At 34.3% G+C, this 25,266-nt stretch overlaps 1 protein-coding gene across 1 annotated transcript in view; it reads right to left on the reverse strand.

Moving 5' to 3' along the window:
• The window catches only part of LOC149805983 (hepatocyte growth factor-regulated tyrosine kinase substrate-like), a 78,419-nt gene that overhangs the window by 18,517 nt on the left and 34,636 nt on the right, over window positions 1-25,266 (reverse strand). The window contains exons 9-11 of the mRNA XM_089950787.1: window positions 14,420-14,518; window positions 10,337-10,426; window positions 5,794-5,979 (exon numbers count right to left, since the gene is read on the reverse strand). Coding sequence (XP_089806913.1) covers window positions 5,794-5,979; window positions 10,337-10,426; window positions 14,420-14,518 — 375 coding nt within the window. The remainder of the gene's footprint in view (window positions 1-5,793; window positions 5,980-10,336; window positions 10,427-14,419; window positions 14,519-25,266) is intronic.

A 25,266-nucleotide genomic window follows, 5' to 3' on the forward strand; every position in this document is an offset into this window, starting at 1 on the left:
TGTGAAATTTAGAACTCCAGCGTACGGTGTCATTTGTAAACTGCAGTAAAACAGACTAAAGTACATGTCACTAACCGCCACTGTAGTGCCGAAGTCATGTGAATAGCCAGTAAGAGTAACATCAAAGGGCGTAATGATGGATATACGCAGTCAATTTAGAGGTCTGTATTTTTTCTTTATCTGTATGAAAACTCACAGAACGCCGGTAGTCCTTATGTCCAAGTGAGAAATCCTTTGAAAGGGCTTCAGTGTTGGTTTGAGTACGTCGTTTGCTTTCCAGTTAATCCATAATGCCTAGAGAGTGAATGAGCTCATTGTCTTTAATACTAGTAAGTGAGAATCATTTCCGGATTTTTTTAACATTATTTTTTATTTCTTTTGTTAGTGTTTCACCAAGCCACAATCTGTTTACGTGGGTGCAGATGGTCGGAACATTTGTTTATCGAGCTATAACGCTGTTGATATAAACTTCGTCTCAGAATAAATGTACAGTATTGTTTCCTGATGAGTTAATTATGTCTTTTAGTTTCATTCATTGGTACATAATATATATTTATTCCACAATTCCCCAAAACCTGATCAAAACCGATAGTCTTTATAACGTCAACACTAATAACAACGGCAGAATCTCCGCTGAAAAAAAGAAAAATTTTAACACTGGAAGAAAGGATTAATGTCATTGAAAGAGATGAAAAAGGCGAGACCACTCGCAAAATAGCAGTCAGCTTAAGCGTCAGTAAAACGCAAGTTCAAAATGTAATCAAAGACAAGAAGTCCATTAGAAACGAATGGCAGAAAGGTGCACAAGCACAGAGGAAATATGCCACGGCACGACGGACAGTTTACGGAGATCTGAACGAGCGAGTATGGGAGTGGTTTTGTGTTGCAAGGAGTAAAAACATACCAGTAAGTGGAAAGTTGATTCAGGAAAAGGCAATAATTGAGATACATGTTCAGACCAAATAGCTGAGTAAAACATGTCAACAAAGAAGTATAATAGATTTCTTTTAAAAAAACAAGTGAAGAAGTGTATAAAATAAGATATATACATCATATCTAACTGTTCATTTTTTGTACATATTAATGTGATGTTGAAATATAAATTTTATTCTCGTTGTCTGATAGATGTATATCTTTATTATATAAAGATATTTTGAGAGGAATGCATGCATTATTTAACAAGATTCATGAATAAAGGATATGATACATGTACAGTGAGTATGGGTATTATTTATTTTTCAACAATACTAACTATTGACCCTGAAAACCAGTCCATTTTCACACACCTCTTATGAGAGACAACCTGTCTTGAGAGACCGCTTTTGGTTGGCAGAAGGGGCAGTCTCTCAAAACAGGTTTTACTGTACCATTTTTATAAGTCTTTGGTGTGACTTGGCCGGGGTTCAAACCCAAATAAGAATAAGGAAAGGATAAAGAAATGAGCATCACAGAAGTTTAAAATTAAAGATCAATAGAAAATTTGCTTGTTTTAATTCATAAGGTAACACTTCATTTTACATGGGGACATTTTTTCTATAGTAAAATCTGAAAGTGAAATATAGTTATTAGGTGTAAATAACAAGATTGATGGCTGTTACTTTTGATTAAGGATTTAGCTGTATGAGCAACCATGTTCTTCGTATTTTGCCCTCAGGTATGCACAAGAAACTTTCAACATAGCTAACAAGTCACTAATCTCCCTTATTTGAGGACCTGCAACAATAAAACGAAGTCTTCAGTTGATCTGATTGGCAACATCTGGTGTTTAATTTAATCTGCAACATTTGGTGTTTTTTTAATAATTTTTTTGTCCTTTTGCACACAATGCAACTGACAAAAATAAAGTACCCTGAGATGTAATTCTGACAAGCTGTTGTTTACTACTGTTTCTTTCTGTCTCTAAGCTGTATTTTCACTGGATTTTATTCTTGCCCTGAACCGCAAATTTGAATACCCACCGAAAGATTAGATGGAGCTCCCATCCTCCCCATTTTCTTACTGTCTTTTATTCCTAAAAATCAACAAAGCTATTTGATAAATCAATGTCATTACTGTAATCTGGTGTTATGTATATCTTATGTGTATTATTTTCATAATATTAGTTTAATAAGGGTAATTCGGTTAATGACATTTTTATGCTAATATTTTTTGAATGGGTTGTGTGCATACATTGTTTCGGTCATAGGTTTCAAGGTCAGTTGACCTATAAGTACAAGTAAACATCACATGATCTGACAAGGACAAAGTTCTAATGTGAGAGGCCAAGCTGACAGAGTTCCTTATCTGTCAGTGTTAGAATAGCTGATTTGTTTTATGTAGAGAGTATTTTGAAATACACTGATGATTCATTCAAAGCACTGAATTGTATTCTCACTATGGCATGTTAGCTTTGTAAATAATAAAATAATTACCTGAAATTAGACATTCTTAGTAGTACTATTTATACAAGAGGATTGAGTCATTTATTTAATATAATCATTTGTTTGAATTGCATAGCTCTAACATTCATTTAGAGACTATCTGGATATCTAATGGCTGAAAGGAATTACTGTGAGACAGACATTTAGGTTAATAGCTGTACTGGAATTACCCTGAATTCATTTAATGAAATTTGGGATTATAACATAGTGATTTTTCTGTATTGGTGATACATCATTACAATACATGCTATCAGTTGGAATACCTTTGGAACTTATTCAAATTAGCCAGATCTATTGGAATTGATAGAACTTTTAGGATTTCTGGAATTCATTCAGTATACTTTAACTTAATTCTTTCACTTTGTATTTAGGGAAATAAATTTATATTTTAAACTTTACAAAACTTGTTGATTTTGCTCTTTCTTGTTATGCAGTTTAAGACCCTAGAGTCATAACACTAGTAACATGTATTTGTTTAACATTATCCCTTTAAAAAAAAAACAACAGAATCATAAAATATTTGCATGGTTTCAATGCACACTAGATATGGTATCCAGTAGCTGTAATTTCCACTCACTGCCTTAAATTGATATGTCTTGAGACAATTATCGATAGAAACAAGAAACACAGATTTGAATATTAGTATTACTGAAAATGAAAGAAAGAATAATAACTTATACTAGCACACGAAAATAAGAGTTAGTTCATGTTCAAGTTCTCATTTTATCCATACATGACTCATCCCAATATACAACATGACTGTAAAATACTAGAACTATTGTTTGAAGCACAATTACTGATGAAATATTTTGTATATACAAAGCAGAATAAGTGAAGGATTCTTCTTGAAACTTGTCTGATTCCACAAAATTGACAGTTCATCAAATATTATCTTCCCTCTCAGCACAAAGCAGGATACCTCAAGTGTCTTGCAGGACTACTTCGTCTCATCTCATTCCTGGAGAGATGGGGACTTCTGACTGGGATTAGTCATCCTGCTGGCCACCCCCTCCTCGCCGCAAGGGGGAACGGGAATGAGAAAAGGGATTGATGATTCCTTCTTGATGCCAATTCAACCATGCTGTCATGGTAGGTTAAGAAGACATGGCTGCTCCACCAACCAGTTTTGAGAGTCAAGTAGGAATCTGTGTCTTACTAATCCTTTCTCACAGATGGCTCTTCAAAACTGACAACCCATTCAGCATTCCCATAGGGATTGAATGGAAATCTAGAGAAAGAGGTTTTTACTGAACTGTTGCCTGTGGCCAAAAACCCCATACCTGGCCCAAAAACTGTTGTCTGTTGCTTAGTGTCCAGTAACTGGTGACCAGAAACTGAAAATGGAAAATTGGCATCAAATACTATACCCAGTGCAAGGCACCCAGTGTTTGCTGCCTGGTGACTGTCATTTGAAACATTACCTGGTAAACAATGCTGGTGACTAATGTGACTTTCTATGACAAACACTTGATGCATTTCCCAGTGACTGGCACCCATGAATCAACCTTCACTTTATGTAATTTAACACTTAGCTGATGAATGGTGCTCAGGTGCCCTTTGAGAGAAACTCTGAAACTGTTGCCTGACACACTGCCCTGTGGCAAATACCTGATGCCCAGTGACCAATGACTGGTTAGACCTTTATGGGGATCCTCTGTTTAGAGAACTTGGCTGATAAACAAGATCACCTAAACTTAGACTCAGGTCTATTCAAGCAAGATGACAGCTGTATTTCCATTGCTCTGGCATGCTAAACCAGAAAGCACTGAAGATCTCACTCACAAATTCCTAATGTGTTTCAGTGATTCCACCATAGCAGAAGGGGCAGCGTGTGTGAGTGTGATTTGGATTTTTAACATAGCTTTAACAATTTCGCTATGATGTCTGCAGTGTGGCAGTTTATAGTGATGTCTAGAACTGGAGCATCATGCCACAGACATGCAGCATGATGTCCCACCCAGTCACATTATCCTGACACCAGGCTGACCAATTCTAACACTAACCTCTTAATGCTGAGCGCCAAGCGAGGCAGCTGTTAGTACCATTTTTATAAGTCTTTGGTATGAATTGACTGTGGATTGAACTCATGACCTCCTGCATCTGAGGCAGACGCTGTAACCACTAGGTCACTGGAGTGGAGCAGAAGAGGCCATGGACTTCTCACTTATGGGCACTGTCATCTCCCTAAAGCGGAATGGTCCGTAGAATTGATATTGGGTTTGCAAATGAAGAAGAGGAAGAAGCAGGTCCATTCTTACTAGAACTTTAAGCAAGGTAACTTTCCACTTAGTAGTTCCATACCTTGTCAGGCCAACAACAAAATAGGATGATGCATACACATGCAGAACATGCCAAGCAGGTGAAATATGTTCGCATGTTTTATTTTAATGAATGCATTTACCCTCACCTTGAGGAATTGTAATGCTGAAATAAAATACAAGAAATAACACAATAAATCAAAACAACCAATGGGTAGGAAATATTTACCCTACCACCAGTTACTGAGGGATGAAAAAAAGAAGCACAGCGTTACTAATGAGGTACTTGCACACACTCAACTTCAGCTAAATGAGACATAGTTACATGACAAGATTTCATTGTCTGGGGAGAAAATGGCAAATACAACACAAAAAAGGATATAACTGAAATTAACATGCCAGATAATTTAAATGATGAAATGTTAAGTACTCAGAAGACAGCCATAGGTGCATGAAGTCCATGGCAAAGAAGGACAATAATCCGACTGTCAGACAGGGATATTTTTTTTTTTATTGAGAACTCCAATGACTAATTAAATGGGAAATTTCCAAATACTGGGGACCCTGATTACTAAGTGGAGCAGAGAATAATCTCAAGAGAAGGGACTAGTGCCAGTAAAAATATGGCATTGCATTAATAGCAAAAGTAGTTTAATGTTTTAACCATTATGGCCACATGTTCATTTTTAAGTTAGACTGCAAAAATGTATGTCATGCACAGATTTCAAAGCAAACTTCACTATTTACCTTTGCAACTAGCACAGCACTTTGCTGAGGCACTTACATTATAATTTCACTACAATACTATTTGATTCTGATATCATGTAGGTTCAAAAAATGTAGGTAAGTCAAACATTTTTAAAAGAACCTATTTGGCTACATGTAGTTTAATGTAGAATATTTCATGAAAAAAACCATCTTCCTTCTTTGACATTACACAAAGATAATCCACAAAATGCATTTCTTCAAGTAAAAAGTTTAAGAACTGAACTTCATATTATGAGGGTTCTTGAAGTCATGAGGCTCAAAAATTGATTATACACTCAGCATGAATGCCTAGTCAAGTGTACTTTTGGAACCAACAACTTGTGAAAATTATAAGACATGTATCTTACTTCCTGCTGCTTTTCAGCAACTTTGTCCATAGCCTTGGACTCTGTGGCAGTGGCTACAGGTGCTGAGGGTTGAGTTGTTGTGGCTGTTTTTGTATCCTCAGCTCTCTGCTTCCAGTAGTTACGGTTCAAATATCGAGCCAGTTCTGGATCCATATCTGAGGTGTCAATCATTGGTGCAGAAACAGTCTGGAAACAGAGCAAATCTTATGCTGAATACAATGTTGTACTTTTAAGTTAACATCAACTTATAAAATGTCTGTGACCTTCAGAAGTCGGTCAAGGCCTCATACCTAAACAGATGTAAGGAAATTCTTACAGCATCTTTACATTAAAGTAGTTAGGTTTCGTCTTCCAAAACTGAAATATCTTGCACACAAGCTCTTTCTGGGAATAAAATGTTGCATTAATACAACAAAAATTAGGAAATTTCTTTCTCTAACTCTGAATATAATTCCACTGACCATATTTACCATATATATTCAGAATAATTCATTTTTTCCTGTTCCAGAACTTATGTTAATAATTTTTTCACCTAGGTCATATGTCCCAAGACATAAGAAATGAAACAAATTTGTATTGAATTTGTACCCCCTCCCCCACTGCTTGTTGCAATAAAATAGATAAACAAAACACTTATACAATTATTTGATAATAAAATGAAAAGAAACTAACCTTGTATTGTTATTATTTATTCTTCTTTTTTCATCATGAACAATTTATTAAAGAAAAAAATATCCACAAACGCTGTACATGTAGCATATGCATCCATACTGTAGTGTGTCAATTATGTCAGATATCACACGACAAATTGTTCATTGACATAAATTATTGAAAATGAATTATGTCTGGTTGTACTCAAAGGTTTGAATATGTTATCTGACAAAAAACCGGATCCAATCAGAGGGAGGGAGAGAGGGAGGGAGGGAGAGAGAGAGAGAGAGAGATGAACCAATTGCTTGAAGGCACCTGCCATTCATGCATGACACTGTGCAAGATAACTAAGACTGTATTATATCCAGGTTAACAATATGACAATATCTCACAAATAAAAATCATAAGTTATTGCTGTGTATACTATTTACCCTGCAAATATCAATGCCCATTTTATCAATTATGATTACAGATGCAAGCAGATAGAAGTCCAGGTGGTGAATAACACAACTGGCAGAAAGCAATATACTGACTGATTGAACTTACTGAAAGGGTATCAAATACAAAGGTTATTTTATTTCAAAGCAAGCTGACCCTGGTAGCTGGCTTTGGATTCTTTTAATTGTGCCAGTTTTTATATATATGCAAAGTTTGCCATCATATGGAGGCAAACTTGATTCCTTTTTTACTGGTATCCATGGGCATTTGAAAATAAACTGAAACAATACAAGTTTTTAAAGCGACAGAATCAAGTACTTTGTGCATGGACATTGATGACCCAGCATTTCCCTGAGGATTTGGAAGAAAAAGTAAAATCATTTGATGGATTCATGAAGGCCAGAAAAGAAGAAGATTTTGCAGACATTATGATCATTAACACAGATGAAACTCCACCGTACTTTGATCTGATTCCTGGACTGACTGTTGATAAGACAGGTTAAAAGTATGAGAATTCGCACGACTGGTGCAGATAAAAAAAAATCATACTTTAGTCCTTGCAGTTTCCACAGCAGAAATTGTGCTGCCTCCAATGATAATCTTTTACAGGATGAGGGAGCTAAAAAATTATATATGCACTGAAAGGATTGATTGGGTTGATGAGGTGATGCTGCGGTGGATAAAAGTTTTATCTCAAGTACAAAGTTGAATTTAAAAAAATTCATAAAGTTTAAGTTCAAGTGCTATTTCTGATGTAAATTTCGAATGATTTTTAAAAATAGGATGTCCCATAACTAATGACTTGAAAAAAAAAGAATATACAGTGCACAAAAAGTTACTTTAAAAATTAATTTATGGTATCCCAGCACTTATGGGAGCCCAGTATATTTGGTAAATATAGCAAAATTCATCTAGTTAGGTATACAATTCCTCGACTTGACTAGATCTGTCAATAAGTGATTGCTTATGCATACCTGAAAACCCTAAGAAAGAGTTATAAATGTAATTATTTTTTTTATATATGTAGAAGAAAAAGCCTAATCTCAGCATAAAAAACTTATCTACTTATTACATGCCATAATTACAAAACACTGTCTGATAAATGTCATTTATTATTGTTACTAACCTGGATCTGCAACCGGTTACAATTTTTGTCACAAATGGGCAAAATCCATGTGAATTAGCACCAGAATACAAACACAAAACATACCAACAAATTACTTATACCCCACACTCATTTTAATCTACATGGCTAAATTTCACTGAATGATAGTAAAGTGAAGTCCATTATCAAAACACGGTTGACAATTAATTAGGTTCTCAGAGAAACACTTGCAGACATAGATGTTACGGTAGATTGACACATTTTACGTTTAGTTACATGAGGAAAAATTGCATTTATGATGATTACACTTAAAAGTAACCAAAAGATAGAACTAGAACACAAATTTCAATTGAAATTTTTTTTAATTTCATTGTTATTTATTTATTAAAGTAATGCCTCCTCAGGGCACATGTGACATTTTCATTGATTGAAATTTCATTGAATATCGTTAATTAGGGTGAACTAAGAATATCTTTTGGAAAGAAAATGTAACAAATTTTATGACTTCCTTTTAAAGTTGATATTTCGTAATGTTGATTAAAATTTCCAGGTCTTATCTACCATTTTCAACGATAAAACAAATGATACATAAAAGCTTCCATTACCAATTTTGATCACAATTTTTTTCAAGTTCAACAAATAGGGATCATATTTTTGGTATCTTCTGGTTTTTAAAAATGGGATCCATAACTCACCCGGCATTATAAGCAGGTTCGCAAGTTATCAGGGTGCGAGTTATCGAGGGAGTGGTGTATATTATCAATTAAATAAATCTGCAAGGCAAAGTTTCAAATTGAAGAAACCCACCAGTCTTCTTATAAATGTGTAATATACAGTTGCTATAAACAGAAAATATGAAAAGCTCATGCAAGTCTAGGATAAAGAAATGCACTGGATTCAAATTTACAGGATGAGTGGGATTAAAGCCATTATAATAAAGTGAGAAACATGACTTTTTAATTTGTATTTTTTTTATATGTACCAAAAAGTTTCATCCATTTACACGCAAGCATAAGACGTAATTAGAAGAAAAGCCTAATGGTTATACCAAAAGCATAATGGTTGGCATGTATTCTTATGGAATGTCTATGATATGTAAATGCAGTTATAAACTTATTTCAGGGTTCTTCTAGACTTAATAAAAACATATTCCACGACTTATCCAAAACTTTTCCAGGGCCATTTCACAAAACTTATGGACCCCAATATCTATGAAATGAAACCACTTATCAACTGTAATTGTGCCTTGTTCAAGTGTTTTCAATCAGTGCTCAGCATTCTGTGAAATTAGCAGTTATCAATATTTTTAAATCCATTGTCAGAAATTTCATGACTTTTCCAAAACTTTGCAAGGTGTGAGAAATTCAATCACTTTTCAAGTCCCTTCATATTCATTTTTTCAATTCCAAAACATTTCCATGATTCCATGACCTACAGGAACCCTGAAATGTTGATATAACTATAGACTTACTAACCTGACAAAGCCAAATCTTACATGCAGCACAAACTCTTGTCATGATACAAATGCATACCAAGTTTCAATAAAATATCTCAATCAGTGTTGATTATAGTAACCAGACAAGAGTGTAATTGCAGGACACAATTTGCAATAAAAATGAAAATAACTCTTAAAATGCTTATCATAGTGACTCCATTTTTACAGGACACAATGTCAAGTCATGATACAAATGCATATATGTTTCATGAAGATATCATGAAGTGTTCAACAGGTATTAAGTAAGTGTTAAGTTTGATAGACGGACAAGCTGAATTTAGTATACTCTGGCAACTTTATTTGCTGCATGTATTTATCAGTGTCACTGGTTTGTTGTTTCTGGGTTTTCTGGGTGGATTTAATGATATTTCTCAGCACAAGATAGCTTATACATGGCAACCAGAAAACATTGGAGGAAGAAGCTGGGAAAACTCCAGTAAGACCACCAACCCATGGGAAGCTAATGGCTGCTTTCTCTCATTCCAACATTATCCATGCTTGAGACTCAATGTCTGAGGTGAAATGGCAGTGATCGGTAAAGGAAAGCACTTTAGACCACTCAGCCACCCTGGCCCCATCAAAAGTTTGAAGAATTATTAAAAGGGATGATGAAAATATTATGAATTGCCCATTAAGAGCTTTCACAATAGCAATTCCATTTGTATCAGAGATCATCACTGACAAATCATTTATTGCTGAGCTCAAATCTACTGACAAAAAAGAAATGTATGTAACTTCACAGAAGGAAATTAAAAATATTCTCACATTAACATTCATGTGATGAGAAAAAAGAACATAGTAATCATTTAGGAAACTACTGGAAATGTTTGCATATAGGCAATAAGTGTACTCACCGCTGGTTGGCTGACTTTGCTAGGTTGTGGAGATGCAGACCTGTTATTTGTGCTAGCATATAAACCATAACTGGTACGTAATCTTTCTCTCTGGAACAAAAATAAACAAGTACAGCTTTCCTTCACTATACTGTGATACAGAGATCTCGAAAATGCTTAATTACATGTATTTGGATGCAATTGTTTTAATCTGGGACGCAGAAAATCACCCACGCAGGGGTCCTCTGTAAACACTTTTTTGTTGCAAACAGGAAAGTTTTGCGGCACAATAAATATGGTCTAAGCACAATGAAAAATGAAATAATAATTTTATTTAAGTTTTTTGGTGACTTCCTTTGATCAAAGATCACTGGCTTGCTTTGATGAAGGTGCATGTGTTATTTAAGGCGCCGCTAAAGGCTCTCTTTGAAGGACCAAACAAATACCCACTTGTTATTGCTGCGGCAACAACAGATAATTGTAGAACATTGAAACAGACTCTAGCTAGTCAGTTGCATGGCTATTTTGGTTATATTACAGTATACCGTACCAAGGCCAGACACCAGCGTAAATGGATTATGATATAACAAAGCACTGGTGGGTGGTTTGTCAATATGAAACAAGGATTGTTTACGTAACATTTTATGTTATGTAGCATTTTTGTCAGTGCTGGATTACCTAAATAGGCAGAGTAGGCACCGGTCTATGGGCCCAGCGACAACGGATCAAAATAATATTGATAAAATGTATTGGGAGATAATTTGCGAGGGGGGCCCCAAGATTTCGGCTGCCTAAGGCCTTGATTTTTACATCCAAGTTTGCGGGAACCTGTCATGGTGCCTTCGAATTTCTTTACTCCAAAGCCAAGACTGCATATATAGTTTTATCAGCCAACAATGCTGCCACCAAAAATATCTCTAGATGATATATTTTGCTGCTAATTAGGAAACAAAAATCTCAATTTGTGATTTTGGCGAAGCCCAGCGCGATTCATGTTATTGTGTTCATTTCTGATTTTATGTAATTTATGAAATAGTGTCATTTTGTGAATAAAATAAGTGTTCAATCTTGTAATGCTCATTTATTTATCTTTATTTCTCATTTGTGTTAATTCTTATATTCCATAATTCTCCTATTTGTCCAGCTTCATTTGTGTATATCATATATTTTATAATTCTCCTATTTGTCTATCATCATTTTGTTCATTCATTACTGATTCATTCATTTGCTGCTCTTTTAATTATACATTTACCTGTATTTTACAGTTGTCTGATTTACTGCATTCTTTATAGGTTAGTGAAATCACAAAATGAATTAGATTAATTAGTGTCTATGTGTGTGTGATTTGGATATTTAACATAGCTTTAAAAATGTTTCAGTCATATCACTTTGATGTCTGCAGTGGGGCAGTTTATAGTGACGTCTAGCACTGGGGCATCATGCCACAGACATGTAGCATGATGTCCCACCCAGACACATTATCCTGACACCAGGCTGACCAGTCCTAACACTAACCTCTTAATGCTGAGTGCCTAGAAAGGCAGCTGTTAGTACCATTTTTGCAAAATTTTGTGAAATGTGACATAAACAAAAGTGAACTATACTGTAGTTAAAGAACATGATATTTGTACATTATATCAATTTTAATACATAGGTTTTTTTTAGAATAATAAATGATTACAAATAAATAAAACTGACAAAGTTTTGTGTCTGTTTATTCCTGGCATTTTAATAGACATTTAGCCACTTCAACATATTTCTGGGAGGGGACTGCAACTTTTGTTGGTGGGATTTTTACCAACTTAGGATTCCTGGACTCCTAGTTTTAAAATCCTAGTGAGAACTCTGGTGACAGCTGGTTCATAAATGTTGACTCCGTTATATATTAAACCATGGTATAATGAAAGCAGTGTTTTAAACTGATCCACATTATGGCAAAGACTGTGTATGTACCAAACTATGGTATAACAATAAGAATCAAATTTTGACAAATACAGATTCTGATTAAAACTTGCAAGATGCACTAGATCATTTCACTTTGGAACCAGTTAACGTGTGTATATGTTGACTTGACCTAAGAATGTCACTACACAGCTTTTGCTTGATGATCAATCAATGAAAAAGTAACCTTTTTCATGAAAATCCCTATGTTAATGACATGAAGGACCACTGATTGAGCATATATATAAATGGTAAAAATGAATTTCATACATTTAAAAACTGTCATACTCTCATAATCAATTTTATTTTCAAGCCTGGATAAGAACTTTTTATAGCATTGTGTGCACATCTCTTTTCATTATTTCAATAAATGATGCTGTGTTATTGTTACTGAATAAATGTTAGGAAGAATTATGGCATACATATCAATATGTTCCATGTAATTTACACCAAAAAGATTATGGATTTTGTTTTTAAGGTTAACTTTATCTTAAGCTTCATTCTCAAAAACTGTTATTGTTGCACTTGCCTTTAAAAAAATATGGCATTATTTCAAGTTAAATAAAAACACTGTTCAAATCTTACTTAATGCAATAAGTCGTCACCATCTTCCATGAATGTCTTGTGCATTTGTGACAAGATGGGGCTTTTCATTTTGTTTATTTCAATAATTTCAAACTGCTCTGGATGCCTAGTGGTTAGAGCGTCCGTCTTGGAAGCAGGAGGTTGTGGGTTCGATCCCTGGCCGAGCATACCAAAGACTTACAAAAATGGTACTAACATCTGCCTCGCTTGGCGCTCAGCATTAAGAGGTTAGTGTTAGGACTGGTCGGCCTGGTGTCAGGATAATGTGACTGGGTGGGACATCATGCTACATGATGCCCCAGTTCAGGACATAACTATAAACTGTTGTTGTTGTAGGGTTTAACGCCATTTTTCAGCACATGATAGGCTATACATGGTGGCCAGCATTAATGGTGGAGGAAGAACCCAGGAAAACCCCAGAAAGAACCACCAACCCACAAGAAGCTACTGGCAAGCTTTCTCACATACCCACATTAGCCGAATCCGAGACTCGAACCTATGCAGACAGAGGTGAGATGGCAGTGATCTGTCACTATAAACTGCCACACTGCAGACATCGTAGCGATATGACTAAAAAATTGTTAAAGTTATGTTCAAAATCCTAATCACACACACATACACAATACTTTCAATAATTTGATTAAAAGGGGTCTTGGAAATAGTATAGAAGTTAAAGGGAAAATATGACAAATTAATGACCAGTTGAATAAGCACTTTATAAAATATAATTTAGTGAGAAAGAACATCGAAGGTACTGCTTGATGCAGAAAAGTATGCAAATGTCTGCATGTGTGTGTGTTTGCATGTATATGTACTCAATACAAGGGATGTACAGTGTCACTAGGCAACTTGTATGATGTACCTTCTGTTATGTGGAATGGATGGGGGAAGATCCAAGAAATTTAAAACATGTATTATTTTCTATGTAAAGCACACTTGTCTGTGTGTAAACCTGGTTTGTTCATTAGTAAATACCACAAGCAGTGTTAGTGCTGTAGCTTGTACATGTATGACAAGGGCAACTGCTCTAGTCATGTTATAGGGTTGGATGTCTCCCATTTGTTTGTTTAATATTCTGGCTCTTGAAGTCAATGCAGAAAAATCAGCAAGTGGTACATTAAATCCACTATGGCTGCAATGGAATTCATGATAGAGTTCCACCTGACTGAGTGGATATCACCATTTGATTACTGACACTTAATCTCTTGTCCAATGTCCAATCTCATGTTTTTGAGAGGGTAACATAAAATCCACAAGGCATGTATTGTAGGATTAAGTAGCCAACTCACCAATTTTAGAGTCGAGTCCAGAAGCCAACAGTTAGACCATACTGCCTTCTTAGGCATTAAGATTCAATGAATCCAAAAATCTTAAGTTATTTTTGCCAAATTATACCCACAGCTATGTGTGCTATTTGCAGATATGGTAAGGTTTTTCAAATAGCATGTTAGATTGATGAAAATCAGGAAATGATAGTAAGTATACCAACCTTCAAATTCAGTGGCTTTTATACACAACTATGGCTAAATATTTCCCTAACCAAAACCCAAAACTTAATGATAAGGACAAAGAAAATACCTCCTTCTCTTTGTTTTCGTGTTCACTTTGTGACAAGGCAAGTGCCAGTGCTAGCTCCTCTTCTTCCTGTAACTCTTCCTCAGTCTTCTTGGGGGGCACCTGTGGGTAGAGAAATATATGTATATATATATATATATATACACAATGTGACCCCATTATAGCACACTCCGTTATAACACAAATTCGGATATAACACTGTCGTGGTGTGGCTCCCGAAATTTCATATGCATGTATTTTTCTCATACACAAAAAAAATATCTTTCTTAAAACTTAAAGTAGGAAAAAAAATGTAAAAAGTTCATTATCATTTTGCGGAAGAGATCACGTATAAATAATACAAGACAATCGTAGTGTGACTAGTGAAATTTTATATGTATTTTTTCTTGTACATGAAAAAGTAGTTTTTTCTTCTTAAAAGTAAGAAAAATAACATGTACAAAGTTTACTCTGGGATCGCAAAGGGCTTTGCCAATGTAGCAAACTTGGATATTTTTTCCTTATTGGCAGCAAAATAAACCATCTGGCAATATTTTTATTGCCGACATTGTTGGCAGTTTAAACTTGTATATAAAACCATAGGTTGGAGTGGTGAAATTCAGAGGCCCCATGAAAGGAAGCCACAAACTGGATATAAAATGCACTGAAATTTACCTATGGTTACATAGACAAATTCTTTCTCCATGCTGACAAACCATTTTAACTGTTATAACAGTGCATTGTTATATCATCATCTGCTTATCTTGACATCTAGCGGCAGTACTGTATGTTGTGAGATATCTGCTTTTTTGTTGCTGACATTTCTGGTAACAGAGATCAACCGGACAATGCAATATCTCGTAATCTATTCTTTCGTCGAATTTTCGGCCACTCGCTAGTAATTAATATATTTAAATATTAGACTGACATTTGTACGTGGATGGTAAGTAAAATTCCTCTTCTTTTCACTCAGAATTAAATCCTTCAGAACACATTTTCTGCAATAAGCCCTGTCATCTGACCAGAACACCTGCATCTCTATCATCCATTGACCCTTTGTTAAATTTCTGATGCATGCATGGAAGGCAGCATCACTCTGCTACCACAAATGTAAATTTTTTTATTAAAAACATATAAAAAACATCTTATTGGTTTATTCAATATGTAGAGAGGAACAGTAACTCAAATAGATCAAACAATGGCCAATTCTTTTTTAAAAATGTACCCAGATAAAATAATTTGCTGAAATTTCAAAGGAAACAGATTACCTTTGAAGCACCGATTGTTATGAAAATGTACTCAGTCATGCAATACAATTATTTGATGTTGCCACCATAATAAGAAATGGGCATTTGCTTGGTTCTCTGACTTCAATAACCCATGCACCCTTCATCAAAGAAAGCTGACTACAATCTTCAATAAAAACAAAGAACTTTTCTTCAAAGGAAGTCAGTACTTAACTTAAATAAAAGTAATGGAATCTGATGGATTTTTGCATTTTCCAATGTGACTGGAACACGTTAACTGTGCTGTAAAAGTTTCCTTTTTGCAGGGAAAATGTTTATGCTGATGGACGCTACTAATGGCGACTTAAAACGCAAATAACTTTTACTGACTTGGAATGTACTGAAAAGTAAATGTGCTTCATCATTCATTACATGACTGTGCTGTTTTTCCACTGAATTCAGATCAATATAACCTGTGACAAAATTATTGAATATTTAAATCTCTGTGTGTGCATATTTTTGATGGAATCACTTTTATTGTGGATTCAATGTATATGATGAGATATGTGGGTGAGTACAGTGTTGATACTCTATTCATGCTATACATTAGACATGTATATATAAACAGCATTCCCGCATATGTGCCAATTCATGGTTTTCTAAATAAAGTAAACTATTATATATGCCTTCTCTGTTTTCACTACAGGTGTATTTCTCATTTAATATGCATCGATTTAAGATGGTAACTGTGCAGATGAAGCATGTATTTTACTGCCTGCATTTATTACCTACCCCTCCTCCCCCCGTGCATTTCTGGGGGTACATGTATCATTTTCTTCAGCTAACTGACCTGTTTGCTTACAACACAGTCAGGTTCTATGGCTCCCAACTACCGTGCTATAGCGGGGTCACACTGTGTTTGTGTGTGTGTGTGTGTATACATATATATATATATATATATATATGTATATATATATATATATATATATATATATATATATATATATATATATATATATATATATATATATATATATATATATTGATAATGGCGCAAATTCAAAATAGTTTCCCCAAATTTTGGGCTAAGCAAGCTCTTCATCAGGGGAGAAAAAAATACAAACCAATACTTAATACAAAAAATTCTGGACTCTTACATCTTAGAATCACTATGGCAAATTTACAGCAAAAGATAAAACAATACAAAGTTGTGCAGGAATAATAGATGAGCAGGTTCTTGTGTCTATTACATAATGAACCAAGCAGTATGTTTGGACCTAATTCTAAGTCTGAACAAAGGACAAGACAAAGCATAGTGTGAGATCAATGTCAGAAATTATATCCCAGTAGAGTTATTCATGGAAGTTTTGAAAGAAAGATGTTAAAGTACATGTGTGTCAGAATAATTGACAGGAACTTAAATGAATACTAATAAGAACAATAATAATAATAAAATCATATATATATATATATATATATATATATATATATATATATATATATATATATATATATATATATGTGTGTGTGTGTGTGTGTGTGTATGTGTGAATGAGAGAGAGAGGAGAAAGAAGACTACTTCCAAGTTATGCCACCTGAGCTACAGCCTGATCAAATGGCCAGTGTTGCTAAATTGCTTGTGTGCACCTGCATATGCATATATATGTCACATATATAAATTTTTCTCATGTCCATTAACTTATGTACTTGATTTATACCTGATTTCTCAAAAAAAGAATTCTGCACAATGCTTTTCTTGCCTATCCTACGATGGCATAAGTCAACAAATGCCTTTCAAAGGAACTGATGCTCACTTTACAAGCTGAAAATTATTTCCAGAAATCCAACATAAGATCCTTTCTACTTTTTAACTACATATTATTGAAACCACACCTGATATTCTTGAGAAATTCCACCATACCCAGTTTTGTAATAAAAATATTTTCTTACATGTCTGAGTTAACATGTTCAAATGATACCTCAAGCACAATATGACATTCTTTATGACAGCAACTAACCTGGTCTATATGGACATAATAGTGGTAGAGAAGCGAAGTTAAATGCAAAAAAACACATTTGTTAAAGATAATGACAACAACAACAGAAGAATTATCACAGTGTCTCACTGGCATACAAATCTAGACCAATCCCTGCTTCCTACACCTACCTATAGAGGTCATATCAAAGTATTAAAATGTTCTGCCCATCTACAGCTCATCCCCAATCATATCACACACTAAAAATCAAATCTATATCAGTAGTGGTGTAGCAGGAGACACAATACATTACTAACATATAGAGATACACCAAAACAATCTCTTATATACAGTAATCTCTTATATACAGTATGAAAATAAAGAATGGGAGATATGTATGGATGTATATGTATTTTCAAAGAGCTCTGCATAACAGATTCTTACTCTATGCAACCCAATCGCTCCTTAATAGTATTTGGAAGGATCATAATGGTTTGTTGTTGTTGTTTTGGGCTTTAATGCCATTTCTCAGCACATCTTTTTTTTGGAATTCTTTGACCACTTAAATACTGTATATGATACAATACCTTGCTGTTAAATAAGTTCCTATATCTTCAGAAATCCAAGTTTTGTAAATAACACATTTTTAAAACATACCCATAAATCATGAAAATTAAAATGTGTTGGTTGAATATGAAGCAGTGTGTGTGTGTGCGTGTGTGTGTGTGTGTGTGTAATACATTTATGGATTATAACACTCTTTTAGCTGAGGTTTCCATATCTTCATAAAAAGCTCTGTCTTTTGAGAAATATTCAAGCTTGAGTTTTTCTTATGTGTGTTTTTCTTAAGCTATAAAATTAAGCATTTGATGTTCTTAAGTTAAGGTATATCATCCATTTAATTCCAAACTTTATATTTCAAATGCCTTTATTAAAAGTATACATTTAAAGATATATGGATCTTAGACATGAAAACGTTTTAAAATATGTTTTAGCATCTTTATTTGTCTCCCACACTTACATGATGAGCTTCTGAGATATAACTAGCTCATATTTCTTGTCTCCATTATTGGGACTGTCTCTTTTGATGCAATTAATAGCTTCTTTTCCATACTATTATTTTAACACACAAAAAATCTAGTCATAATACTTTACTTACATTAATCATATAAGTGTGTATTCTGTACATGTAACATTCATATCAAACTCCTTGTCCTTGTGTATTTACATTTTTATGTATGTAAACATAAGTCCTATGCTACTTATAATTTAAGTATAGATTCTATTACATTAAATTATCTGCATGTAATCTATTTTAAAAAATTGATCATTAAAAATTTGTTTTAATATTGAAACAAAATTTGCAATAATTAGTTAAATAGTCATAGCTAAATAGTCAAATAATTTAATCTTTCTTTCCATGTATGTATATATTGAGCCAAAGGATCAATCCTGTAAATAAAATCTAACTCTAAATAAATGAAATAAAAAACTGTAAGCAAACAAAAATGATTTAAATAATCTCCACAAGCATGGAGAATGTTTTAAAGAAAAGAACCTTAGTAACATTTAGATAATTATTTATGTACAATTAGCCATGACTGCAAAATAAGATCTTAAACTTAATGACTGCATTTAGAATAAAGACCAAGTTTACTATTCACTTTAAGGGAGGTTCACTTCCTAATACCCATGTGTAAAAGCTGTCATATCCATGTTAGAAAGAACAAAACATTGTAAATTAAATGTCAATTTCACCACGATTATATACATGTGTAAGAAGAAACTAGCCTACCTTGGAGTGGTAACGGTAAGTCCTACAATACTGATACTGACAATCTTCACTTGCTGTATTTGGTCTAAAGTGTTGGCAATGTCATTCAGTCATGCCAAAAAGTTTATGAGAAGATTGTAGACTCTTTCCACTAGGCACTAAATCTGTATTGTTTGATAGTTGAAAAACCTCGAAATCGAATATTCATTGACATGGGACACTGGCATAGGTCTAACACGCATCTTGAATAGTTCACAACAGTTTAAGTGAGTAAAACTCAGAAAAGTCAACTTCACAAAGAACTGATGAATATAACCAAGTGAAAATAATCCATTAGAGACGAGTTGGCAAGTGTCCGTTAGCTGCTGCTTACACTGCTGTATCCTTACCTAGTATGGCTGGCAAGAAATAAATCCAGCCGTTTGCAGATGAAAAACATGCCATTAACATTACTTTCCTCATTTTTAGATCTATTAAGATCTCTTACATTCTAACGGAAGCAATCATTCATCATTTTCCAAAGTTTTCACGAAAGTATGTACATGACAACTCTTGTCAAACGGAATCATTTAAAAGGAGAGTTACAAGGGGAGGTAATTCAAGAAAGATAACCAAGTACCTGTTTTTATATTGACCAAAGTGTAGATAACTAAAAACAGATACGGTGAACATGATAAGAAAAAAATAAATAAAATAATATAATGAATACATTTTAACTTCTATCTGGTTCAAACCTATAATGAATGCACAAATATAAAGTCAGACATACTGGTACATTATAGTAATTGATAGCAGGATGCAAACAATATTTTGATAGTAAAATGCAAATGAACAAAAAATGTCTAATAAATACAATGTGAGAATGGTAATAAACGGAATTATTCACAAGCTGACTTTAGTTCGAGATAATATCAGTTCAAGCTCCTCACCAGAGACAGTAATATCACCTGTAATGACTTGGCATGTGTGTCAAATTATATTGTTACAGATTTACCTGTATAATGTGCATTTGAGTTCATCCAATCCTTCATAATACAAATATAAGGAGGATGAGGACATTATTCTTATTGTAGTTTTAATTTCGTGTGTTTTTTTTATATCTTGCCTTACTGTAGTATTTTGGTTGGAATTTAGATGGAAAATGATACTTATTTTTATTAATACACTTTGATTCAGGTAGATTGTTACAGACTTTAACAAAATTTGCTGTCGAACTCTTAACATCTGGCTTTGTGCAATTATTTTACAATGATCTCGGGCAATATCACTGGTGACTATTTTTAACATTTAATTGTCAGGCTTTACCATAAACCCCAACAGCCCCACCTGGCTGGGTTTAGGGATAAAAATAAACTAAATAAAAATAAACTTACTATCCTTCTCCATACATGTGACAGAACAGAGGTCAGCTTAGGACAGATCAAGAGCTTTTGAAATTTTGGTCATGAATTTGGACTTCAAATCAAGAGAATTTTCACTGACCAGGTTTTTTTTATGCATGCAAATAGCCCAAAAATAACTGCAAAAATTTCTTTCATTAGTAAAATATGTAGATCATTCCATCACATCAGTCACTTCACAGTAACTTGTAGAACAAGCAAATACTTTATAAGTAGATCAATTGCTGATTATATTTGTGGCAAACAATGAATACTTTTTATCATTACTAGGTCCAGCCTTCCTCTGGAGGCAGCCTAAATTTCCTGAGAACAGAAAATGACCTTTAAGTGACTACACAGGAATAGGGCAATGTTAGTATAACTATATCCAGTCCACCAAACAGCTCAAACTGTTTTCTGCATGTAGGAAGATTCAGGCTACTGACTGCATGCCAGAACTGCTCAGGATTGGTGCCATCTGAACTTGATTCCAAGCAATGAAATCCCTGTTTCCATCCATTGGTCAATTTTGTGTAATACAACAAATTTTAAATACCAACGACAATCTGACCTGATTGATGACACTCAAGCTTTTTAGTAAATACTAATCCAAATATAATCAATTAACATCTTTAATCTTTTCAGAATTACTTCTGAATACATATAGTATAATCTCTCTCAACAAACTTTTAAACACCAATTTCACAATTTCCAAAAGAATCTAAGTAATGTTAACTGTTTCATGCTGCTTTAGTTCTTTAGTAATCCAATCATAATCCATTAACATCTTAAATCCAAATTACTACTATCATACAAAGTACAATCCAATGATGAATTTTAAGTTATTGTTTGTCAACTTAGCAATTAAAGTGTCATGTTCACCTTGCAAACACCAGTTTATTGTCATGTGATCTGAGGAAGTCTTTACTGTATATATACTACATTTGAAGGTGGGTGTAAAAAAACAAAGGGGAAATATTTCTGTCAAGGAATTTGGAAAATAATAATTTTGTTTATGTGGGAGATTTAAATGGGACAAGGGGGACAGGAGATACCCCAAATCTAGAGAGGAAAACACTCCTGGCTGGAAGAGAAGGTTCACATTTATGCTTCTAAAATCTACCTAAAGGTTAAAAGAACTACAAAATACAGCAATTTAAAGGAATGATAATCTAAAGGAAAAATAATTATCCATAATTTGTAGATGTTGTCCTTGCAACATTTGAATAAGACATACTTTTCAAATGCCTCTTCAGAAAGAATCTTCCAGTTTAATAAAGGATGAAAGAATAGGCAAAGGGTATCTTGTGTATACATACATACACATAACACATATACAAATTTAAATATGATTAAATACTGAAACATGCAATTACTGCAATAAAAAAAACAACAAGCAAACAGCTGTATCTGTTGGCAACATATTACTTCATAAATTCCTTTATTGATTTCATAATAAAACAATCCACCAGTTACTTAAATACTAGTACTTAAAATATTTATATTGGAAAAATTTGGCAATCATTGGAGTTTGGTTCTGTGGGTTCAATGCCATTTTCATCACATCATAGGCTAGACATTACAGCCATTGCTCATGGGTGAATACTGAAAGATTCCAGGAAGAACCACTGACCCACATATAGTTACTGGCAAGTTTTCTCACATACTCATGCTGGCAGACCTTAAACATGAACTTATACAGACAGGTTAGATGTCAGTGATCTGTAAAGGAAAGCACCTTACAGCACCCAGCCACCCAGGGCCCCAACAAACAGCACCCAGCCACCCAGGGCCCCAACAAAGAATTGAAATAGGAGAGACAAAGAGACAGAAGCATAGGAAGAAAGCTTCTCATAAATGCTATAAAATGAAACAATAAAAGAGAAATCTTGATTATTCAATTAGAAAATAGCAAATTACCAATATTTTCATTTAAAGACTGTTCAGTCTTGTAAAGTGAACACAAACCTCTGAAAATCTGACCAAACTGCATAGAACCTACACATATAAATAAGATACTTTAGACACAACACACTCATTTAATGAGACAAGTTAGGTACAATACACTCTGTGACTCATATTGGCAGCCACTGTAAAGAAGTAGAAAATAGTGTTCCAGAGATTATAAACATTGTTGTGTTTAGCTGGATGTCAATTAGCTTGGTGGGGGATGATGGTGCCCAGACAGGAGCACAATACTAGGCTATCAAATTACAGAGCCTGATGACTTGAGTGTCTGAGCATTAGTGCCCAAGGTTGAGCCAGCCAGTTTGTTCAGGTTGTTTAGAGTGCTCAGTTTTGCTGCAGTTTTCTTCAAGTGGTTGCATAGTGGCAATGATCTGTCCAGAGTCACACCAAGGTATGTTGGGTGCCGGGTCATGTTTTATATGCAGCTCTTTAAGGAAAATGCAAAGCTCATGGTTCACATTTGCATTGTTAATGTGAAAGACACTGCAGACTGTCTTTGTTGTGTTTGACTGTAGGCACCATTTCTCAAAAAAGTCCATCATTTTATCCAGGTCTATGTCCAGTACCTCTTCAAGCTCAGTAAATGAGCAACTTTGGGTCCTAAGAGCAATGTCTTCTACATACATGAACTTGCATGACTGTGTTTCAGGAAAGTCATTGATATAGACATTGAACAGGCAATGAAACATGGATTTACTATTCTCAACTCAAATCATGACAAAATAATAAAGTCTGGCATAAATAAAGAAAATGAAGAGAGATTACTAGTAATTGGCTGAAAATGTTGGACTGTCAAAAGTTTTGTATGCATTTTTTTTAAAGGAAAAAGCCCAGTCCATCAGGGGCCTAACTTTGCTAATGTTGCTGGACATTTGTATGCATCCAAAGTGTTGCCAAAAGTTGTGGAACACTACTGAACCACCATCCAAGGTATCCATGTATTCTATGACAATGTACTAGTGTGTATATCTACTGTCTTGACAGACTTCCTGAAGGATCACAACATAATAAATTGCTACATCCTCCATAAAGCCCTGATTGAGCACAAAGTAATATTTGGCTGAATCCCTTTATCAATGATTTTATGAAGGGCAGATGATTTGAAAGCAACCATGTGGTTTGAAGTGAAGTTTAAAGTGGATCAACAACATACCAAACAAAAGTCCCTTGACAGGGCAAAAAGTATTTCCAGGAATTCAAGATCAGACCATTTCATCCTTTAACTGATGAGTGTTGAATCTATCTAAGTCTGATATTCTTATTTTTCAAATTAACTGCTGTGGTTACCATTTTCATTTAGAAACAAGCAGTAGAAGTCTTTTTGGTGAAAACACCATATCAATATGATCATCCATTCACAAAGAGTAGCAACAGCAAGATTTTCAAGACAGCCATTTTGGTGGCCATACAGGATGTACGATTGGCACCATTTTTTTTTAGGACCAATTAAGTACCATAAGAAGTCTATTTTTTAAAACACCATATTGATACAACCATTCATTTGGGATGAGTTGATCTAAAAATATTTTCCAGAAGGCCAACATAGTGGCCACATTGATTGTCAACTTGTATCGTTTTGATTTAGGACCAACAAGACACCATACAAACTCTTCTAATGAAAACCCTATGTCAAAATGAATATCCATTTAAGAGAACATGCAATAACAAGATTTTACAGATGGCCACCATGGTGGCTATATTGGATGTTAAAAGAAGTCTTCAAGTGATATGACCAGCCATCTAGAAGTAGTAAGATTTTCCTGATGGCCATTGTGGTGGTCATATTGGAGGTGAGAGTGGCACCAATTTCATTTACAACAAACTATACATCATATTAAGTCTTTCAGCAAAAACTCCATTCTGATATGATCATTCATTCATTCAGGAGAAGAGTTTCAAGACGTCCACTTTGAAGGCAATATTGTATGTCTGGGAACAGACATCATTAGAAACCTTTTAATAAAAACCAACAAGCAACATCATTCTAATTTTGGCCCAAGCAGACTTCATAACAAGTCTTCTAGTGAAAATCCCATATCAATGTGAAATTTCATATCAGTATGAAACGTAATAACCCCTGCAGAAGATCTAAACCATCATATTTTTAAAAAAAATAATTGCAAGATGTTTCCAGAGCTGAACTACATATATATCAATGAACTTGAGAACCATTTCTATCTTAAAACTTGAACAACTACAAAAGTCAGGAACATTTTGACACCCCATTGCAAAATGATCAATAAAACATTTTTTAACATTAGCTCTTTGTCTATTCCCATGTCTAAAATGAAATGATCAACCTTTGTACCATAAATGGGGATGCAGCATACTGATATGTCAATTGAGACAATGATAAATTCGTGCTTTCCAAATTGATATATTATCCTTATTGGACAGTAGTTTTTCAGACCACCCTGGGTTCGAACTCTGGCAGAGTCATACCAAAGATGGTACTAACAGCTGCCTCGCTAGGCGCTCTGCATTAAGAGGTTAGTGTTACGACTGGTCAGCCTGGTGTCAGGATAATGTGATTGGGTGAGAAATGATG

This window comes from Sinohyriopsis cumingii, chromosome 2 (genome assembly GCF_028554795.1).
Source record: "Sinohyriopsis cumingii isolate HCF-2022 chromosome 2, ASM2855479v2, whole genome shotgun sequence".
NCBI classification, from domain to species: Eukaryota; Metazoa; Mollusca; class Bivalvia; order Unionida; family Unionidae; genus Sinohyriopsis; species Sinohyriopsis cumingii.